This window comes from Physella acuta, unplaced genomic scaffold (genome assembly GCF_028476545.2).
Source record: "Physella acuta isolate Inbredline_101_S28 unplaced genomic scaffold, ASM2847654v3 ptg000685l, whole genome shotgun sequence".
Classification (NCBI taxonomy): Eukaryota; Metazoa; Mollusca; class Gastropoda; family Physidae; genus Physella; species Physella acuta.
In genome coordinates this window covers 100,361-123,688 of record NW_026732204.1, presented here as the reverse complement: position 1 = coordinate 123,688, position 23,328 = coordinate 100,361, and the positions used below count along the sequence as shown (strand labels likewise).

At 31.0% G+C, this 23,328-nt stretch overlaps 2 protein-coding genes across 3 annotated transcripts; both read left to right on the top strand.

The window, feature by feature from the left end:
• The first annotated feature begins 127 nt into the window (after positions 1–127).
• LOC131949271 (RNA exonuclease 1 homolog) lies at positions 128–13,469 on the top strand. The gene is made up of 15 exons (XM_059311085.1): positions 128–397; positions 2,465–4,497; positions 4,884–4,964; positions 5,325–5,459; positions 5,982–6,272; positions 6,725–6,856; positions 7,377–7,665; positions 7,805–7,945; positions 8,110–8,223; positions 8,755–8,828; positions 9,069–9,167; positions 9,394–9,509; positions 9,979–10,117; positions 10,649–10,769; positions 11,401–13,469. Exons 1-15 carry the CDS (start codon positions 250–252, stop codon positions 11,496–11,498), a joined length of 4,011 nt encoding a protein of 1,336 aa, XP_059167068.1. The 5' UTR covers positions 128–249; the 3' UTR covers positions 11,499–13,469.
• Positions 13,470–15,077: 1,608 nt separating this feature from the next.
• LOC131949273 (putative exonuclease GOR) lies at positions 15,078–22,021 on the top strand. 2 transcript variants are annotated; one of them, XM_059311089.1, is made up of 10 exons: positions 15,078–15,196; positions 16,388–16,526; positions 16,984–17,124; positions 17,726–17,839; positions 18,963–19,027; positions 19,330–19,425; positions 19,655–19,770; positions 20,089–20,227; positions 20,968–21,088; positions 21,316–22,021. In XM_059311089.1, exons 2-10 carry the CDS (start codon positions 16,505–16,507, stop codon positions 21,384–21,386), a joined length of 885 nt encoding a protein of 294 aa, XP_059167072.1. In that variant the 5' UTR covers positions 15,078–15,196; positions 16,388–16,504; the 3' UTR covers positions 21,387–22,021. The 2 variants fall into 2 exon arrangements, with proteins under 2 accessions (XP_059167072.1, XP_059167073.1); XM_059311090.1 differs by lacking the exon at positions 15,078–15,196 and having other exon boundaries at positions 16,377–16,526.
• The last annotated feature ends 1,307 nt before the right edge of the window (positions 22,022–23,328 follow it).

The following is a 23,328-nucleotide window of genomic DNA, read 5'->3' as shown; positions in this document are numbered from 1 at the left end:
ACTTACTTTGATTCTCGCGATATCTGTTATTTATAATTATTTATGCATCTATCTTGTCCACAAGTATTTCAGTATGAATTTTAGTTGAAGATAAAATGCGAACTTTTTTTTCTGTTTCTTCAGGATTAGCTCTTTTGTTTTATTAAAGATGGCGCATCGCAGTTGTAAACAAATATTCGGCATCAGTTGATAATATTTTTAATAAATAAAAATGGTTATGATTTGTAATAAGCTCAATGAATTTAAAAGATGTTTCCTTCATCTGGTTATTTTCGTGGAGTAAATTGTCCATTCTATATCAGTGGTCTTTGTGAACGCCCCTACTGTCATTTTCGTCATCCATCACGAATCGAGGACAAGACTTCAACCAGTAACAGCTCCTTAGTAAACAAGCCAGGTTTGTTTTCAACACTGACTCTTACTTAAACTACTCTATGCTTTAGTGATAGCGACAGATATTATTATTGTTTGGACTTTTAACACATGTAGATTAGAGACTGATCGAGATTGGGATTAAAAAAACAGATAAAATTAAAATTTAGTTAGGGCCTAGATCTAGGCCCTAACTGAGTAACTCAGCCTCTACTAGTCTACTAACTGCTAACTCAATAATCAATAACTGAACTGGTTAACTGCCATACTAACTCACTGTAACTAGATCTAGATCTAGTAACTACTAAACTAGTAACTAGTAGTTAAACTACTAACTCCTAACTGAACTCAAAATAAAAATTAGGCCTACACTGGCCCTACACTGCCTACACTCTACACTGACTCTATCATCTACACCAGGGGTCTCCAAACTTTTCAGTCCGAGGGCCGCATTAACTATCAAATTTCAGTTCGGGGGCAAGTTTCTTCCAGGCATGTCTTTGATTTTTCTGGGCAAAGTTCCTCAGCCATCATCAACAAATGTTTTTTCCGTGGACAAAAAGGTCTCAGCGGGCCGTAGTTTGGAGACCCCTGATCTACACTCTACACTACAGTTAACTTAATTAAGGTAGTCAATATAGTAGTTTACTAGTTAGTTGTAGGCTATTACAAGTATTAGGCATACTTTATTTATTCACTGTGTCAGTAGATCCAACCTCCTCATCAAGTTATTAGTTCAGTAGTATTCACAAGTATTGTATTCACTATTCAGTAGGCCTACACCTAATTTTTTTTAACTGGCAAAAAGTTTAAAAATTAAAAACTCATTGCGTTCTTAAAAAATATAACAAAAGCTGTACAGTTAAGATAAAATTAAGTATAGGCCTAGATAATTTTAGGATAAGCTTAGATTCTTAGAAGGTGTCAGGTGGTAAAACTTATGACTGCTAACCCAAAAGTCTCGAATTTGGATCCCCAGCTCAGTCTGTCAGATGTCCCTGAGTTCACCCAGCTCCAGTGGGTACCTGACTAATGTTATTTTGTTTGTGAATAATAAGGCTGCTGGGAATAGTGCTTACCACACTATCACCTTGCAAGCCAATGTAATTGAAGCAGGTGAACTCTTCCATATGTAACTTAGGCATGAATGGGGAAAAATTACAGTTATGCTTTAATTAATATCCTTGCTTTTACCTTTGTTTTATGTTTGGGTAAAAAAAAATAGCTATGGCTAGTTTTAGAGAGTCATTATCCTTGCAAAAGCATCCAATATTTAGTACTGAAAAACTCCAAAAACTGCTTAATTAATGGTGTCCCTCATAGTGGAGTGTCCATATTTTTTCGAGATTCTTATGTTATTGTTACAATTTTAAAAATCTGACTTAATTCATTTTTAATCTGCATTGATTCCTCATTTGGTTGGCTAAATAAAGCTGACAGCTAATTAGTTATTCCCTTATTTTCAATATTCACCTTGCTAGTTGCAACATTATAAATAACACTGGTCTACAGTATCAATAACAACAATATTTCTTTCTTAAACATAACTCTAACTTTAAAAAAAAAAATCAATATCAGCAATACTACCAACAAAATGAATATGTTGATAGCAATAACCTGAAATAATTTTTAAAAATTAAGATTTTTTCAGTTAAACTAATTAACAGATATATACAATATTAAATCTGTCAAGAAAAGTTTTCCCCCATTAATAGCATTGATGTTATTAGATACTACTGGAAATAAATTTTGACATTCAGTAAAAATGTACCTTAGTAAAATTATAATTCTCCATCAAACCACTTATTAAGTGTTCTTGGCAACAGCTTGTGCCATGTGATAAGCTCAGAGGAAAATAACATTGAATAGAATTCATTTGCCTCTCAGAATTTAGCTTGATTTATTTTAGATACAATTAGAATCAGGCCTGAATGAAGCAGCTTTGAAATATATTACTAACGTTTTTTTTTTAGTAATAACCATTTTGACCATACATATACCACATAGCAGTGGTCTGTTTGTAGAAAAAAGTTTTTTAATATAAATAACTTACAAACTAATAAAATATGAACATATTTTTTTTAATCAATAGAAAATGGACCCAGCTACTCAACACCTGGTGCCAGGCAGTACAATCACAGCACAGCCTACCTTACAAGCTCCTACTCCAGCACGCCTCAGCCTTCAGAACTGGCCCGCTACTCTACATCAGCTCCTAGTCAACCCACTGGACCTGTTGAAGTTTATAAAACAGCATCACAGCCAAATAACGAAGCTTTCCCTATACCAACTTTTACAGGATCAGAGCAGGCATTACCAGAGTCATTGGAGGAACCTGTTGCTAGGGCATTGCTCCCAAAGATCTCTGGTCTTGCCAGGCCAAAGCTGAGCTCAGGAGGAAGGTTACCTTCATATGTCCCCACACCTAAGGTTCATTTAGCAGTGAAAAAAGATGTGCCTGCTTATGAACCAACACCTAAAACTGCCTCAGCCAAAATCTCTAGTCGCACTATTGAGTATGACCCTGTAAAAAACTTTGCGTTTGTCGAAAAAAAGATTAGCAGTGAGGATGATTCAGATAAGGAGGCAAAAGCAGGAAAAACAAAAGAAGTCTCTGAAAAGGAGAGTGCAGATGCAGAATTTAGTGATGATGAGGCGGATAAAACTAACAAAGTTGTTACAAAGTCTAAAAATGCTTGGGATGATGATGATCTGACAGATTCAGATGTAGATTTAAGTAACAACGATTCCTCAAAACCTGAACAAATTGAGGATAGGCTAACAGCTTTACTTTTACCATCGTCACACATCACAAGAAAGTTAGACTCTTTAGACAAAGATGTTTCTAAAAGCCTAAAAAACGGTATTAGAAAATCATCAGATGAAAAGAGAAATTCTGACAGTAGATCTCAAAGCTTATCAAAGCCAAGTGTAGAAAAGAATGGCAGCACTGTAGAACATTCATCGAAGTCTAATTCCTCTAAATCATGTTCAGCCAAATCAGACTCAACAAAACATCGGCATCCGTCATCAAGCTCATCGACAGCAGAAAGACGAGCATCTCGGTCATACTCTTCTGAATCTCATTCTTCAAAGTCATCCACATCACATTCGTCACCTAAGGGGCATTCTTCAAAGAACATCTCATCTAGTTCTCACTCATCAAAGTCACATCCCTCAAAGCAAAGTTCCTCAACAAAATCTGTTTCAACTTCAAAGTCGTCCACAAAATCTACATCCTCCTCAGAAAGTCACAAATCTCACAATTCTTCATCAGCTGTTAAGAAATCAGCATCTTCTTCGTCATCGTCTTCAGATAAAAGTAAAGTTTCATCATCGAAAGAAAGCTCTTCCAAACACAATGAAAATAGTAGGAATTCAGAGAAAGAGAATCATCAATCTTCTAAACATAAACCTTCCAGCCAATCAAAATCCGACCAATCTTTAGACAAATCTAATTCATCGACCAATAAATCATTAAACTCAACACAGAAACACTCAGACAAACACAAGATAATTAAAATTGAGCCCAGCTCATCTAGTGATTCCCTAACCACCAATCCAGACAATCAACATGATACAAAAACAAATAAAGACGTACGGAGTAGTTCCTCTTCTAATAATAAAAAACAAAATAGCTCTCAAAATAAGACAAAACATGAGGGTAAGAATATTTTCCATAGTGTAAATAAAGATCTCAAAAGAATTTCATCCACCTCTGAAACTAAAGTTGATATTAAAAAAGAACGTCGTGACAGCAAAGATCTGAAACATTCTAAGCGCAGTAGATCCAGCTCGGGTGAGTCAAAACCTGCAAAAAAACGAATAAAAACCGAGACTTCCTCTCGTTCGTTCAGCCAGGAGAGTGAAGGATCAGATTCTGATGTACAGATAATAGATAACCCACCAGAACCTCCCGTCCAAGTAGTTGAGGTCAGTGAATCTGACCACGATGATAATCACAATGATGATGATTCTGACGATGACTCATTTTCTGGACTTACGGATGACCTGATGTCTGAAGCCGACACCTTTGATGAGTGCTTGAAGATTTTTCAGGAGAGTGAAAAACAGCTGGCAGCCAAGGCCAGTAAAGCTAGCCCTGATCAGTCAAAAAAGAAAGAGGTGGGTGACATTTCTCCTACCTTAGTTTTAGAGAGGGCAGTAAAGGAAAATATCAAATCTCCTTTACGCTCAAGTCATGAGACAAACTCAATACTTTTGTGTTTGCAGTTGAGTGCTTTAGCACTTGACCAGTGTGTTTAAATGTTATACTGGTGATCTGCTTTCATTTATTTTTCTAAATCAAATATTGTATGAAAATTGTTTTAATTAAACATTTTTAGAATAAAGTAAATATTCTCTCAAATTACTTTCCCTTTAAGCTACATGAAAAGTGTTAGTGCTTGTGTACTGTGGTCTTAAATATTATAAAAATGAATCATGCAATTTAAGTATGTTTAATATATTATATTGTTATAGAAAATAGTAATCTTAAGTTTAAATTTTAGGTTAAAAAGCCAACAGAAAATCCAGAAACCATGTTGGCTTTTCTTGGTAAGAAGAGGATGGCTCATATTGCCGCTAATCAGGTAGGAAACGCTGACGATTATAAACAGTTACATTCATTGTTTTAATCTTGAATTTTTTTTCTTTTACATGAGATAGATAAACAATATTAAAATCAGTTTTAAAAAAATGTATGCCTGATAAAATTAATTTTACTGTTTGTGTAAAATATGCTTAAAATGCTAAATTTAAAGGAGGTGAGATGTTTCAATATTATTCCCCATCAATATATGCATTCTCATTAAATCCTTGTCATTTAATTAATTTTGGAAAGTTACAGTTAAGTTGTTATATATCCTTGTTAATTGCTAGTGTGCCAGTTAACTGTCAGTACTTGTGCCTAATACTCTTAATCTCAAAAAGCTATTCTTCTCATATTACAGTCAAGGGTAGTGAAAACCCCATCTTCTTCCAGGCCTAAGCTCAACCCAGCAGAAGTGATGCACAACCGAATTGTGGAAATGCAGAAAAGGGCACTGTTACGGGCTGCTGCAAGAGAAGGAAGGGAATCGGAACTTGTGTGTTTTATTTTCAATCAATATGTTATTCAGGAATGTTAAACCTGGCTAAATTAGTGATTCTGATCAGCAGTTTTCAAACTTTATGTCACTGCATTTCTTGAAGAATCAATAGGCATTTACACCTATATAATGTATTTTTACGCAAATGTTTACGGCTATTTAATTTCATATAAACATATTGCTTTTGTGAAGAAACACTGTGGTTGATTCATTTTGAAAAAAAAACAGCCAGAAGATATGAAAAATGCTATATATATCATGCATATTTTTTATTGATATAAACAATCGACTTCATGCTTGTAGATTTTTATTCATAATGATTTTACAATTCAGCTCAACTTGTTATGCCTCACGTAGCATTAGTTATCACTTCCCTGAAGAGGCATGCTTCTCAGTTTATTATTGTAGAATAAAAATGCATTTTTAAAATTTATAAAACATTTGTGTTACTGCAGTTAAAACTTAATCTTAGAAAAAAATAAATGGTTTATTCATATTCACATTTGTTTCTTCACTCAGCCAAATGGTTTATCAAGCCCTACAAGTGGAAATAAATCTCCCACAAAATCTTCATCGTCCTTATCATCTCTGCTGTCAGCAGCTGATTCCATCATTTCCATCTCTAAGAAAAGAGAAGCACACAACCCCACCCCACCAAAGACTCCAACGAAATCATCCCCAACTATTCCAACGAGTTCATTTTACGCTAAACCCAAGACAAAAGAGCAGACAAAGTCAACTGGAAACTCAGTTACCATAGCTGGAACGGCCTCAAAAACTGAGAAGCGTAAAGCACATGAACCAACAATGGTAGGGAGGATATCTTTAGGCTGATAACATTTCATTTAAAATTAACTCAGCCAATCAATAGACTTAAAATTTCATGGTATGTTGCCGCACCTTATTACAGATATGTTTAAAGAGATGATAAATGACACTGACTCTTAACCGTCTAGAATTTTAATTCTTTTTTTTTTGCATATGTTAGAATAATTTTATTTTTAAAATATCAATAATTTTAAATGTATTAATTAATTAATTTTAATTAAATATTCAATAGTAATTAATTTTTTTTTAAAAATATCAATAATTTTATAACTTATAAGAGGAATTTGTGAAAACTATTATACACAAGTAAATGTGACAGCTTTTCTGTAAAATTTTCTGTAAAATTTCAAATAAGTAAAATTTTTATCATCATTATAAACACAATTTACAATTTGAGGAGGTATAAATCATAAAAATATCTTTTGATACTTCAGTCGAATTTGAAGCGTCCTATCATCCCTGCATCATTTGGTGACAAGGTCCCTACAAATATCAGACAGAGATATCTTAACCTCATGATTGATGAATTCCTTAAGTTTACTCCAGAAGAAGAAGCTTTCAACAAGGTCAGTTGTTTCCCCTTTTATAGTATTGTTTTGAGTATTCACCTATATGAACAAGTCTTATATTTGTGTTAATTAATTAACAATGGTTTAATATAAAAAATTTTAAAAGTGTCTTTTTACAAAACACGATATGTAGAATCTCTATTAAAAAATTCATATTATATCAACTGAAAGAATTGTACATATATTATAAATCATCTCACACAATTCAATAGCTTATCATAAAACGCATGCACACTTAAAAGTCATAAACTTGTTTTTAATTTTTAAATTAAAATGAAAAAAATCAGATCACCTGTTTGTTTTGTTTGCCTAAAGTTTTATTGTAATTAAACCTAAACAGCCTAGAAACCTGTACAGCAAAACCATCCTTAACTCAGATTTTTAAAAAAATATTAAAGCAAAAATTATTTTATAATAATTGTCTATTTTATACATTGACCCATTAAGCTTTATTTTTACTCCATTTTATGTTGTTTATTTTGTTTATTGACCCATTGAGCTATCTACTAATGTGCAGGGTCTTGATGAAGAATTGGCTGTTTACATCCGAGCCAGCAACAAAAACATTTATCTCAGACTTGCCGTGAACGCCATTAAAAGGATCCGCACAGAGGCTAAGGAATCCCAGCCCTCATCCTCCAAGAGCCCCTGCGCAGGTGTGTCATCCCTCTCATCCATGGCAGCGCTCCCATCACACGTGGCCCAGTCCCACGAGGCCACCCTGGGTGGTTCATTGGCCGCCAGGACCAGTTACACCCTTCATAGGTCGTCCTCTGTCACGAAGAACTTGCCTTCAAGTTTCAGAGGTACGTAAACTCTTTACACCCATCTCCGTGTCTTTCATACTGCATTTTTTTATTTTGTTTAAAATTTACATGATACACTTCTTAAATAAATAATATATTTTTAATGATTTCATATTCTGAAATTTGTAATTGTTTTTAGGTAAAGATTTGTATGACAGACTAAGCAAGTATATTCTGACAGAGGAACAGCTACGTGCCAATGGCTACCCACGCCCAGCTGAAGATGGCAGCAGTAAAGTTGTCTTTTATAAAGAGGAAACTAAAGATAATCTTTTGAAAGGTATACTACAATATTAAGATTGATTTCACTGTTTTGTTAAGTAAAAAAGTGATATGGAATTTTTTTTAAAGGTTGATCTTGCTATGGTAGCTTAACTATAATGGATTGAAGCAGTAAAGTCTAAAGATTGTGATTTTTACATATTATTTTATTATGCCTATTAGAAAATGAAAGAACATGCAGACGTTGTGGTAAAAGATACTATGTAGCAGTGGATGGCACCCCGGCTACAGTAGAAAAATGTATATATCACCATGGAAACGCTTACAAGAAGAAAGGTAAGCTTTAAGTCTAGGATTTTTTTGTTAGTGTTTAAATTGTAAAGATTTTTATAATTTATGTTCTTGGAAATTGTTGTATAGCAGTTAAAACTAAGTTTGTAAAACCTGTTACATCAAGTTGGTTAGATAATAATGCATGTTACCTACATGTTTTTTTATCAGCCTAGATGTTAATTAAAATATTTTTACCAGTGACAGGTTCTATAGATTCACACTATGCTTGCAATGTTACCAACATATTTTTATCACTCTAGATGTGAACAGTTTAGTATTAACTTAATCATTTTTATCAGTGGCAGGTTGTATAGATTCACACTATGCTTGCAATGTTACCAACATGTTTTTATCGCTCTAGATGTGAACAGTTTATTGTAAACATTATCATTTTTATCAGTGGCAGGTTCTATAGATTCACAGCTTCTATAGATTCACAGGTTCTATAGATTCTCACTATGCTTGCTATGTTACCAACATGAATTATTGCTCTAGATGTGAACAGTTTAGTATTAACTTAATCATTTTTATCAGTGGCAGGTTCTATAGATTCACGCTATGCTTGCTGTAATGAAAGAGCAGGAAGCAAGGGTTGTCAAGTTGCCGAGGTAATATAAAAATATTTTAGTAAACTCTTTATAGTCAATTTTCTCTCATAACAATTTAGTATAAAAAAAAATTTTGTGTGGTAGATATTACATTGCTATTTCAAAACAACAATACAAACATTTTTTAAATGTTCAATAATCGCTTTGGATGAATATAAGAAGTGTAGCTCATCCAAGTTTTAAATATGAGTATTAAAATAAATGAGTAGTTTATTTTGATGATGTTGTTTTTTATATTAGAGCCATGTGAATGAAAGAAATAAAACAGACAACCTGACTGGCTACATGAAAACACTGCCTGGCGATGACCATAAAATATATTCTCTTGATTGTGAGATGGTAAGAATGATTGAAATGTGCTGCATGTAGAAAATAATTTAACTTTGTGTCAAAGCATATTTTAAGTCCTTAAAAAGTTATTAACTTTTATAAAAAAGAATGTATCAGTGATCATTATTTTTTTAAAAAGAAAATTAAATAATTTTTGAAAATATCCAGGCAATAGAAATATTTATTTTGGCTACCCTCGCTATTTTGTTTATAACAATTTTTAAAATTTGAACAGGTTTATACAAAAGCTGGATTAGAGTTAGCGAGAGTTACAGTTATTGATGAGGACTGTAACACAGTGTATGAGAGCCTGGTCAGACCAGACACAGACATCATTGACTACAACACAAGGTACAGTATTGGCTTTAGTTTAAAGTACTGAGATTACATGTAACCACTTAAATGTATTATTTTTAACTTAGTCCCTCCCATTGCTGCTCAGAAAACCTTATTGGGCTCAGAAAGTTGAAGTTTAAAAAAAAAAATCTCTAACAAATTATTTGGTTTAGAAAATTGAATTGCAAAAAAAAAAAAAACTGAAAAGGATAAATATAAGCTTGCAGTTTATTATTATTACATACTTCATTGCTGAGATTTAAATTCAGTACTATTTATTTTATTTTGAAATGATTTGTTTAATATTTCGTGTATTTTTTCCTTATATTAAATTTTAGAGTATTATTTTTAATTTACAAATGTATCTCATCTATTCTTCCTACCATTTACTCTTCAATTCACTCAGACTAAAATAGTTTACAAATAGTTTACTTGATATTTTGTGGCAAACAGTTTCAGTGATAATTTATTGTGTTGACCTCAGGTTCAGTGGTATCACAGCAGCCGACATGAAAGGTGTAGCGACCAACCTGCGTGGTGTCCAGGCAGTTATGTTGAGCATGATATCAGATAAAACTATCCTCATGGGCCACAGTCTGGAGAGTGATCTTGTAGCCCTTAAGGTATTTGCTCACATAGATTTATCTTCACTTTTAACATTTAGTAAAGACCAATAGTAAAGGACAGCGTGGTTGAGTGCTAGATCGCTTGACTGCTAGCCCAGAGGTTTCAATTTTGCATCTCCTTAAGTCCACCTTGTTTTGATGGGTACCTGACTATGTTACGGAAAGTAGAGGTGGCTGACCACACTACCGCTTTTTAAGTTGAGGTAAAAAAAACCAGGGAACTTTATGGTTTCGTCTAAAAGGAGAACTTTACTTAAAAGATAAATGTTGTAATAATTTTATTTTCTGTTGTAAATTTTTTAAATATTATTGAAAAAGATAAATATTGTTGTAATCTTAATTTCTCTTGCAAATTAAAAAAATTACGAATCTAGTAAACTAAAATAAAAAATAATTTTGATAAAATCATGATTTTGAAAAATGATATTATCCATGCTGTGAAATAATAAATATATTCTGTAGCACATGTTTACCTGTTTATTTCAAGATATCAATGGATAGCACATTTTTTTGCATGTTCTCAACTAGCTTATACACAGTACAGTTGTAGACACATCGCTGGTCTTCCCACATCGGCTTGGTCTACCCTACAAGAGAGCACTGAGGAATCTAATGGTGGAGCTGCTGCAAAAAATTATCCAGGCAGATGGTGAGATGAAATCTTTTAAAATCATGTTACTGTAGGTTTTTTTTTTGTTGTTTTTTTCCCAACTAAAACATGAAAAATATACAAGGTACTTAGAAAATGTCAGCAAATTATTACCATTGCATGGGAGACAACTCTATTTTGTAAGTTACATTTTCCATGTCTTGACTAATTTTTAGTTTTTATTTCTTTTTTTCTTATTTACTGTAAACTATTGTTCAAACATTGTTTTTTGTAAGATTCTAACCATTATGATTCAAACAAAAAATAAGAAATAAAAAATTTCAAGCAGCGTTATACCAAAGATTTTTTTATTAAAAACCTCAGCCACAAATTAATATTAAAACAACAGATATATAAACTTATCCATCTTGATTATCATTATATCATTATGAAATTGTATATATTTAAAATTCCAATATATTGGTTCACTCAGAATTTTAACATAAAGAGTATGATTTTTCATACTAAAAATTGAAATCATACTTTGCTTATTTTGTTTAAAAATTGTTAGTTAAAAAACCATTTCTTTAACTTTTAATAATCTGCATTTGGGTTAAGTATTTTAAATTTTTTTACCTTTTATAATGCGTACAACGTAGTTATTTTGTTAACAATACTAATTATTTTCCAGATGGAGGTCATGACAGTAAAGAAGATGCTGTGGCCTGCATGCAGCTGATGCTTTACAAAGTTAAAGAGGATGCTAAAAGAGATATCAGGAGGGTTTGATCACTGTAGGACTGTACGCTATTACATTTAAAGGTTTGGTAATTATTTATCTACAATTGTATTATTGATGTGTTGAACGAACGGCAATAGCAAGAGTTAGGTTACATGTACTTAATTTAATAAATTTTAAGCATCATATGTTGTTTGATTTTTTTTTAAATTATAAAAATGTAAGTGGCTAATTTAAAAATTATTTGTTGACATTACTGATTTATTTAATATTGAATCTTTTTATATAATAGTAAATTTTTGCTTAAAGACAACTATTTATTTATTGCAACTGCAGGCGAATTTGTAAAAATAATAGGATTTTTTTATTTTTATCATTAATGTTCCAGGATTAGAAATGGTCTTCATCATAAACATAGAATATAAATAATGTGATTTTGTTCTTTATCTGCTTATTCATTAATTAATGTTCATTACTTTATTTTTGTATAATCATTAAAAGCAATCCATTTATTACTTTTAAAGTTTTTAAAAATATTGTTAAAAAAAATGTAACACTTCATATTGTATATATTAGAGCACAATTTAATGCCTTAAGTGTTTAGTGGTTCAAATAGAAATCATATGATATATTTATATGGTATTTCAGTTGCATTGTTTAAAAACTCAGATTTGTTTTGTAAAATATTTGGCAGTTATAAGTTGAGGTTTTGCTTTAATTGCTTTAACCAAGTGATGTCATAACATTGTCACATGTCTTTGATTGCTGACAATATATGGTATTATTGCTTTTGTAATTTATAGCATTTTTTTTCTCTTTATTGGGGTAGTTTGGCAAGATGTTCTTTTAAAAGAAAAATTATGTGAGTTTCCTCTAAATTTTAATTCTGTTCTTTATTTTTTATTAAAACAAATAATCTCTCTCTATTTAATATTTTTGGCCTGTTTTACCATTTGAAAAAAAAAAACAACTGCCGTAACATTTTTAAAATACATCTTAATTATTATGTAATATGTTATATAAAATTTTTTCTTGAATTATGTGTTCTGAGAATAGATGTATTATCTACATGAATTACGTTTTTATGGTAATCATATGTATAAAACATTTATTTCTAAGATAAACTTTTCGCAATCCAGTACAGTTAAATATGATATAAAAATAAATCATCATGATGTTGAAAATCCAACGTTAAAAATACTATGAAATTATGAAGTGATAATTTTCTAATATGCCGCCATTCAGTTTGATGTAGTCTGTACATAGACTAATTTGTTTTGCCCTTTTTGTAATAATTTTTTTTAAAATTATTTTTAAAAAAAAATGGCAAATTTTATGAAAGCTAATTAATGAAAACATCTAAGTTGATATTCTAAGTGTTGATCATTAGATTTTCTGTTAGAGTTGTTTAATTTGAAACGTAAACTGCTGCTTTTTTGTTATTTAGAAAAATGTATAAAATCTGCAATTTTCTCAGTACAGTTGCAAACAAAAAATTAATTTACTTATTGTTGTTTTTTTTCAGTATATCTGCACATTTTTTAAGCAAATCAGGAATTTGAATTTTTTTTTGGGAGATACCTAATGATAACCTTGTGTTAAATAACATGCCAGTATTATCTTTTACTTTGTTAATCACTTCTGTGAAAATTGTTTTTGCATAAAATTAACATTTTGCTTGTATTTTTTAATTTTAATTTACTATAATGCCCAATGTGGAAGTGTTCAATGTTATACTTAAGCCAGTGATTTGAGTTCCTGCTGATGATAGTGTATTGGATGCTTCGTTGAGATTCGATACATAAATAAAATAGTGCTAAAACAGAAGATGTGAAAAAAAACTAAAAATATTTTTCATTTTATTTGTATAAATTTCTGTTTTGATATTGCTGATGGAAATCAGAGTATTAACATTTGTATTTCTTATGTTTTATTTTAACTTCGTGGGGTTTGAATTTGAGGAAAAATTCTATTAATAATTAGTATGATAAATAATGTAGAACAGCAGTTCTTTCAGAATATTTTAGGGGGGGGGGGGGAGAGAGAGGGGTAAAAGTATATATTTTTTAATAAAGATTCCATTTCCCTAGGGGTGGGCAGTAGATGTTTTTAAAAGAAACCCTGCTGTCATAAGCTTTATTTGTGAATGAGTGTAGTTTCTCATTGATTAGTTTGTGAGCAATATAAAATCTTATACCAGTAGCATAGACACAGGCATGATTGGATTAATAATTCCTAATCACCTTTAGTTAAAGTAAGATTAAAGAACCCTTAAGAAATTAAACTTTTAGTTTTGTTTATTAGGTAGAGTTTATTTTGTGTCAAATAGTTTGATATTTATGAACATTTGCAATGTATAACTGTGCTGTCAACCTTCATTAAAATATTGTAAACATTTAGGTTGAAAGAGTTCCCTTTATAGTTGATCCAACAAAGAATTGAAATTTGAATGGAAAATATTGCAGTTTATCATTTTGCTGTTGACAGATTCACACATATCTTTCTGCTCCTGATGATTGTGAAACCCCTAAGAAGCTACTTAACACAAATTTGATGTCTTTCCTGTGTTCATAATGGGATTGTACTTTTAATACAAATATTTTTTACCACTGTTAAATTATTTTTTGCATTATAATCATTTTGTTTATAAAACCAATAGTCCAGGTATGTAATTTATATTTTCAGGTTAAAGTTGCTCTAAACATAGCTAGAAATATCTGTTGTTTCATTTTTTTCCTTCATTTATGGTTCAATTTTAAAAAACATTAGCTTTAAGTTGAATACTAGTTTTTGTATAGTATAAAGGGAACTAACCCAAGCTCCTTTGTTCATTAAAGTTCACATATCAATAAAGTTATTTATGTTTAAATTTAAACAAATTTACATTGAAACATGAACTCATTTAGCCACCGTGTAAGATACCATAATTTTTTTTTGTCTTTGACATGACATGAATGTTAAAATATATTGAATATGCTTGTTGTTGAATTATAAGAACGCATTAATACAAACCATGTGTCCATTAAAAGTATTTGTATACCAAACTGTGTTTGCTCTTATTCATCTACTGTTTGTGAGTGACACCTCCCCCCCCCCCCTCTTGTAGTTTTATGAATGAAGTAACTGAAGATTGTGTGAGCTGATCAAATGTCTGCCTTGATTTTATGAATGAAGTAACTGTCACTGTAACTAAATGAAAAAATGTGGTACTAAGCAGTGACAAAATTTACTGAAAGCAAGTAGCCTACCATACATTTATAAGCTATTTCTTATCTATCCCTAAAAGTGATACGTAATAGCAACCCATAAATATACACAGCCTAAATGTTTTTCTATTTAGTCCGAACTTTCTATTGTTTAATACTTATTTCTAACCACACATAAAGTCAAACGCGCACATACATAACATGTTGTCTATTTTGGTCCGAATTTTCTAGAATTGTATTCTTATTTTTAACCACCCATAAACACGCTCATTCATAACCAACATGTTAGTCTATTTCGATCCAAACTTTCTAGAATTTTCCTCTTATTTCTATAACGCATAGCAGACCCACGCACTGTTCTTTGAAATTCCCTTTCATTAAAATTTCAATGGAAATTCCCAAAAACCAATGAATAGAAAGACAATTTTACTTGAAGGTTCGGTTTCGTTTTGTGGTGAATCTTTATTATGAGGAGAATTAGGCGAGTCATTTCGCTTCATGGTAACAGAGAAACTCGCAGTCCACATTCAACTTCTAATACGGTAAGTGCTTTGAGTTACTTCACTTTTTTTGTTGTAAAAACAAAATGATAGTCCATTTTTAGTTGATTTGATATTTAAAATTAATACGTGGAGGCATTAAGCAACTTTAATAAATCTGTATTATAAATAATTTTTATTTTTACTGTTAAATTAAGTATCCGAGTTAAATTATTGCTAAATTAAAGGTTTAGAATTTGAATTTTACCATTCAATAAGTCAGTAGGCCTACAGTGTTTGAAGGCTATGGTAATGGTTCATATCGATTTTGGATGTTTATTTTTAAAATTGCTACTTAACTTGCTGTAGTGCCATAACTAGAGTTTAATTTATGGTGGCTATACTGGCATGAAAATAAAAACAGATATGCTTAGCTTGATAATACATAGTGGCTATGTTTATCTCGATATTTATTTTTAGGTCAGGATTTCGAGTACGGTTAGCGTCAAAAACCGTGAAGGCCTACAATTTTTGTAAAATACACAGCCTATAACTAGAACAGTTAGAACAGCATAGTGTTTTAGTTAAAGGCATTGGATTTATTTTAGTAATCTTTAGTAATCAGCTTACAGATTATCAAATTTTCTTCTTTGTTTTTAATTTGTAAATATTGGAGATTTCCCCCAACTTTATTTCTTGTTAACAAAGTATGCGCCAAATGGCCCCCGTTGACTTTAACTTCAGCCTGCTTTTTTTTCTGGATTTGCTTCCATAGCATTTGTCCATCCAAGAACAGTTATTTGATTTTTGAGTTTTCTTTACTAGATAGGTTGCTGTCCCTTGCTTAAGGGGGGAACAAATTCAGGAATTTTGGAATTAATTAGCAAATAAACAACCTGATAAAACATCAATAAACCCAATGGTCATACATTGACGTTGTTGTAAATAATTGTCTGAAGCATGTTGGATTCGGTTATTTACGTAAATTACCAGAACGGGTTGTTTTAAGTCTTCGTCGCCCCACAAACATAGGACATTATAAACGTAGCAAGAGATTGACAAAATTGCCTCCCCTTATCGCTATACATTGTTACATAAGGCCAGACTTCAATCCCCTCCTCTAAAAAAAACAACAACATTCACCACCCAAAGAAAAAAAATGTAAATTTGGTGGGACCTCCCCCCCCCCCCCTTTCTCTCTCTCTCTCGTCACAGGCGTAGAAAATTAATATTGATTCGGCTGCAAATATCCAGGCTAGCAACAGAATTTGAGACCCGCTGTTAAAAACATCAAAGTAACAGCACGAAAACTGATGAAACTGTGACAGGCTGTTAAACGAAATAGGCGTGGCATCTCTGCTGTTTTAATCAATGGCTTCACGGGAAATTACGGGTACGACATGATATCCACTTAAATTTTCCATGCTTATTTTAAATTTGCAGGTACGTTTTATTTATCATGTTAAAAATAAGAAAGAAAAAAAATACTATTTTAAAGTAGTATCTTTTAATCTTACAGTATTGATTTAGTATTAATCCGGCTTAGGAGTCATTCATATACGACGACACACTGGACGATTTTACAATACCCCCCCCCCCACCCCCCCCCCCCCCCCCCCCAATCCCAATCGTCGCCCGCAGCCAGAACCTTATTATCATTATACCCATACAATCACGCCACACCCCAACCTACAATCCCCCCCCCCCCCCCCCCCCGCCCCCCTTCAAAATTTCAGTTTTTTTTTTTTAATATCGATTTTTTTCTAAAATGTTTACTGAGCACGAATTTAATTGAATATATTAAATACCTTCCTCTTTTACTCATTAATTTAATACTGAAATAACTTTAGGCAAAGAACTGTATGACAGACTAAGCAAGTATATTCTGACAGAGGAGCAGCTACGTTCCAATGGCTACCCACGTCCATCTACAGATGGCAGCAGCAAGGCTATGATTTATAAAAAAGATAACATCGATATCCCATTAAAGGGTAAGAAAAAAATTATAAAATAATATAAAGAAATGTATCGGTCTTGCTTTTAGATTTTATTGAAGAGGGTGACATAGGGACATGTCATTAATAATTAGCATGAAAAAGGACTGTATTTTGGTACATTTAACCCTAACCCTATAGGCGGATAAGAAGTTGTTTTTGCATTTAAATATTCAAACATCTAGACATCAGAGCCCGAGCACTTTTCGAATCAGTGGCGGGGCTGATCTCGACAAGACCCAAATTTATTAAATACTAAATCATTAATCTAGACCAGTAGGCTATTATAATCAGTTTCTTCCAGGCTTTGCCCCCCCCCCCCCCCCGAAGAAAGTCTACCGCCCCCTGAACGAAATGCAATTTATATAGAAAATATATACTTATAACAGTGTCCGCCCCCCCCCCCCCCCCGAAAATTTCAAGCCCCCCCCCCCCCCCCGGAGAAAAAAGTTTGGAAGGAACACTGATTATAATACTATATTATTTTTTATTATTTTTTAATCAGATGGGTGCGTGCTGAGAATAATAAATATGAACATTTACTATTCAATCATAGATTTAATTGTGGAGATTACGTAATGGATAATTAATTTTCTAGAAAATGCAAGTGCTTGCAGACGTTGTGGTAAAATTTACTGCGTGGCAGTAGATGGCAGTCCTGCAATACAAGAAAAGTGTAGATACCACTTTGGCAATGCTCACAAACAAGGAGGTCAGTAATCTGAGTAATGTATATAAATACATCACATAATAATGCTTTTAATAGGGAAAATCAAATTAAATAATCACATAATAATGCTTTTAATAGGGAAAATCAAATTATATGCCACTAAGAAGTGTATGTTAAAGAACTCCATTTTTTAACAACAACAAAAAAACAATTAGATCTAAATACATGGTTGTAATATTAATTATTAAATCCTATTTTTAAAATCTTAAGACTTAAGTTGCTGTAAACTGTAATCACTCACAGTACACAGTAATCAGGCAGCTCTACAGAAACACAACACCTGCCCCCAGACCAAGCAGAAAATATGTAGATCTATAAAACGAGGCGTCCCCGTAGCGTAGCTTATGCCGCTATTTAGTTTTATTTTCTACTTTCCAGTAATTCATAATTTGTTTATTCTACACTACCTGAAAATATTTGCTTTAAAACTATCAGTAGCTCATATATATATATATATATATATATATATATATATATATATATATATATATATATATATATATATATATATATATATATATATATATATATATATATATATATATATATATATATATATATATATCCAACCCTCCTCCCGCCCCCTTCCTCTCTCTGCAATCTGGTGAGCTGTGGTTCACGCTAAATGTTTACAATCGAAGAGCCGGGTCGAATTGGTGATGGCTATTAGGGGCAGATAATTTAGTTTGAAACGATTTAAAACTTAGGGAAGATAACTAAGGGTAGGCTGCCTTCACAGAGGGAGGGGGGATAATATATATATATATATATATATATATATATATATATATATATATATATATATATATATATATATATATATATATATATATATAATTTAACCACTGTCCGCTCCCTGGAAATTTTAACTGTTAGCCCCCCCCCCCTCATCTAAGTTTTAATTCCCCACTGTTGTCTCTGGGGGAAAATGTCTTAAAGAAACCTATAGTTATAGCAAGTGAACATAACTGTAATAATTAGTCTAAAATTATAAAAGCATTAAGAATATCTAAATGTTGACTAAAGAAGAAATGTTATGTATCTCTGTGTATTATCTTTCACTAGAAAAGTGTAAATTATAACTAGCAGATTTCTCTATCAATAGGTTCAGTTGCTCGTTATGCTTGCTGTGGTGAAAAAGTGGGAAGGCAAGGATGTCAAGTAGCTGATGTAATGATTTTTTAAAAACAGTTTTAAGTATTTAGTTTTTATTATATTGTCCGATAACACAATGTGCCATTACTATATTTTAATAAATAAAATCTGTCAAAGATTTAAACAGATGGTCTACTTGTGTTTATGTAGATGTGTTATTTTTATCATTATTAAAATTTGATAATGTGTATAATCAATGTATTGTTACTAGATTCATATAATATCCTTAAAAGAACAATTTAAAACCAATCTTAATGCTTAAAAACATTATTTTTAAAATGAATTTTTAAAGTAATTTTTGCTTTAAATCCATTTAGCACCATGTTCATGCAAGAAATAAGGCAAACATGAATGGCTATGTGAAAACTTTGCCTGGATTTGATCATCACATATATTCTATTGATTGTGAAATGGTAAAAATTAACAAACTATTTTTAAATAAAATGTACATACACTATTTTTAAATACCAACCTAGAAATATGTTAGCAAAGTATAGTGAACAAATTTAGAAAGTACAAAAAAAAATGTTTGAATCAAAATGTTTTACTTTAATTTGCTGTCAAAGAAAAGAATAATATTTTCTAACTTTAATTTCTATTTTACTTACAATTTTTTAATGGATTTAAAAACACTGTGCACAGATTTACACAAAGGCAGGATTGGAGTTAGCTCAAGTTACAGTTATTGATGAGGACTGTAAAACAGTGTATGAGAGCTTGGTAAAGCCAGACGCAGATATCATTGACTACAACACAAGGTTTTTTTATCTAACATCTGCCCATGTATTGTGTATTAAACATTAATGAAGGCGTTGATTTACTTTAAATTTTAGATAAGAAAAAAAATCAACGCTCCTGTAATGTTTAAAAAAAACGAAAGTACCTCATCGCAAATATATATAAATACATACATACATATATATATATATATATATTAACAATGTGATATATATATATATATATATATCACATTGTTAAAATATTGAAAATTAATAAATGTAAAATGGACAGCATTAAAAACTCAATAGTACTTGTATAAAAAGCACTTTACAAAAATTTAAAAACCATGATCTTAGGTTTAGTGGTATCACAGCAGCAGACATGAAAGATGTTACAACTACTCTACATGATGTCCAGGCAGTTATGTTGAGCATGATCTCAGATAAAACAATCCTCGTAGGCCATAGTCTGGAGAGTGATCTTGTAGCCCTTAAGGTATGTGCTCATGTGATGATACAAAATTTTTAATTTGTCATATTGCATTTTAATGATTAACTCTTAATTCTCAAAGTCGTACCTGTTGGTTGACCCTTATTTGTGGTGGACATTGCAGCGTCTACAATTATCTTATCTTTACCTAATTAAATTATGGAATAGACATTAGTGTTCTAGTGACCATGAAGACCACCTTTGATAAGTGAAACACCTGGCCTAATGAGGTTTAATGATTGCTGTTGGGGGGATATATTTTGACCACAAAATCTTTTCACAAATTCAAAAGTTTTTACATAATAAACACTAAAAATCCACTTCATCTGCTCAGCTGTATTAAAGAGGTTTAAATTTACCAATTATGATAATAATGATAATAATAAACAGCAACTGTTGAAGAAATGACCTTACTTTATCCTAATAAAAGAAATTAACATATTAAAAACAAGATCAAAAAAATTATTTTATCACCTCATAAACAGTCATCACAATCACACATTTATGCTTCCTATTCTTCTAGTACTGTTGCATAACATATTCTAATTTTGCAAAAATTAATTAAGATGTTATTCTATTAATGTCTTTTTAAAAATGCATTTTAAATTTGTTACAAACATCCAAATGAGACAAAAGCCACTTTGCTTAGTCACATTTGACAAAAAAATGGCTTTATTATTATTAATGTTGCATTGCATTTGTATTAAATTTCAACTGATGATTCTTTTATTCTCTTACTTAACTAGCTTATACACAGTACAGTTGTAGACACATCCCTAGTCTTTCCACATCCACGTGGGTTACCCTACAAGAGGGCTCTGAGGAACCTCGTAGAAGAAAAGTTGCAAAAAAGAATTCAAACACACAGTGAGGACTTTCAATCGGAATTTATTTTTAAAATAAGAATGACAAACAATTATAATGAAGATTTCTTGTAAATAAAAGATCGTGCAGTCCAAGGGCCAAATGTATAATAGGGATAACTTTCTAAACTATGTCATAAAAATGTGACTTATATTTAGATTTCTAAATGAAAAAGGCATAAAATAGGAATTATACTAAAAAACTTTAATTTGTTGGTAACTTTATTTCAGCTGGAGGTCATGACAGTAAAGAAGATGCCGTAGCTTGCATGCAGTTGATACTTTACAAAGTTAAAGGATAGTAAAAGAGAAATGCTAACGTTTATGAGACCACTGTGATATTAAATGTGATTATTTTAGATATTAAATTAGACATTGAGCCTGTTTTTTTTTTTCAATTTTTTAAAAATATAATGTATTTAGTTTTATATAACTATTAATTATTTTAAAATATATATTTATTTGAAATCAATAAACATGTTGAAATAGGTTATTTTTTAAAATTATTATTAACAAGGATTTATAATTATAAAATGTTTTAATTACAAATATTTTATTGTATATGACTTTTAATTGTATATAAAATTCAAAGGCGTAGCGACCTATTCTGGTGATCGGGTGGACAATCAATTTTGCACCCCCTCCCTCCCATTTCTAAACATACTTATTCCTGTCTGTGCAAAAGCACCTCACCCCCTTGTTGGAAAGTTATACGGCGCTTCTTTCCAGTTACTATCCTGTAACATTTTTTAATTTCGGTGCCACAAAATTGATATAGAAAACAGTTAAATCAGTGTGTAAAGCGTTATAGTCATTTATTTTTGTAACTTTGACTGTGTATAATTCAGTACTTCAGCTTAAAATGAGCTTTTAAATTAATTTTTCTGCCCCTTTTGTGTGCCCCCTTAGTGTTGGCGCTCTGGGGGTAGGAGGGGGCCCTCCCCTTGCTACAAAACTAAATATTTTATAACCCTATATTTAACTAGGTATTTAAAAGATTTGAATAATGATATTTCATGTGTAAACTCTATATTTAAAATGATATTAAGTGAAATTGTTATATATTTATACATATATCTATACATATATAAATATATATATATATATATATATTTATGTATATATATATATACATATATATATATATATATTTATGTATATATATATATATATATATATATATGTATATATATATATATATATATATATATATATATATATATATATATATATATATATATATATATATATATATATATATATATATATATATATACATATGAGCGGGTGAATGGTTTATTTTATTATTATTTTGTTGTGTGCGAATCTGTGTGAGAATGTTGAACTTGACAGCGGCTACGGGGTTTTACTTACGGCAAGTCAAGGACTATATAAGGCTGACTGAAAGCTTGGGCCTTTTCCTTTTTTTTTGACCTGAGCCAGAATGTAGATCCAATCAGAGCGGATCAGTTCTCAGTGGGCTCTTGGCGCGCCACATGCTTGGAGTGAGGTTGCATCGGCAGCTTGGTTGGGTGTTTTGGATGTTTTGTCTGTTTAGTGTTTGGTTATGTTTTGTTACCTATAGTTTTTTGATTACATTTTACATTTCTTTACTAAATTTGGTTCCTGTTTTTCATTTAATAAATATTCTAAATAAAGTTGTTTTTTTCTGTTATTTTTAGTATAAGACTAAGGTTAAGGGTTTTAATCAGTCTGGGGTCGACAGGCTTGCACTGACCTAATAGTTTATTTACATAAACCTTTGGACGTAGTATAGTCAACCCCCCCCCCCCCCCCCCCCCCCAGTAGGTGCTTACAAATATATATATATATATATATATACATATATGTATGTATATGTATATATATATGTATATTTATATATGTATATTTATATATGTATATATTTATATATGTATATATACATAAATATATATATACATATAAATATATATATATATATTTTTTTTTTTTTTTTGTATTTATACTGAAAAGTAATTATTGCGACGTAGAAGTGAGCAATGTTACAAAGTAAAATTGGAACTTCTTAAAAATTAGTTTGCTCACCAGATATTATTTTTCAATTTTAAACTAGAGTGAATTTTAAATATTAAATTAAATAAATTTTAGCTAATTTTCAAACATCCGGATATATATATTGAAAACGCATTGGTACCTAACAACACACGACAATAACTATGTTATTTCAAAAATAAAACTGCATGTTTAACGAGTTTGGTAAGA

What these genes read in the sequence shown, in the direction of transcription:
- LOC131949271 (XM_059311085.1), top strand. Translation starts at nt 250, where the DNA reads ATGTTTCCTTCATCTGGTTATTTTCGTGGAGTAAATTGTCCATTCTAT. An exon ending in TAAAGATAATCTTTTGAAAG is followed by an intron (nt 7,946 to 8,109) that starts GTATACTACAAT and finishes TATGCCTATTAG; the next exon opens with AAAATGAAAGAACATGCAGA. An exon ending in AAAAATTATCCAGGCAGATG is followed by an intron (nt 10,770 to 11,400) that starts GTGAGATGAAAT and finishes ATTATTTTCCAG; the next exon opens with ATGGAGGTCATGACAGTAAA.
- LOC131949273 (XM_059311089.1), top strand. Translation starts at nt 16,505, where the DNA reads ATGGCTTCACGGGAAATTACGG. An exon ending in ATTCTATTGATTGTGAAATG is followed by an intron (nt 19,426 to 19,654) that starts GTAAAAATTAAC and finishes CACTGTGCACAG; the next exon opens with ATTTACACAAAGGCAGGATT. An exon ending in AAAAAGAATTCAAACACACA is followed by an intron (nt 21,089 to 21,315) that starts GTGAGGACTTTC and finishes ACTTTATTTCAG; the next exon opens with CTGGAGGTCATGACAGTAAA.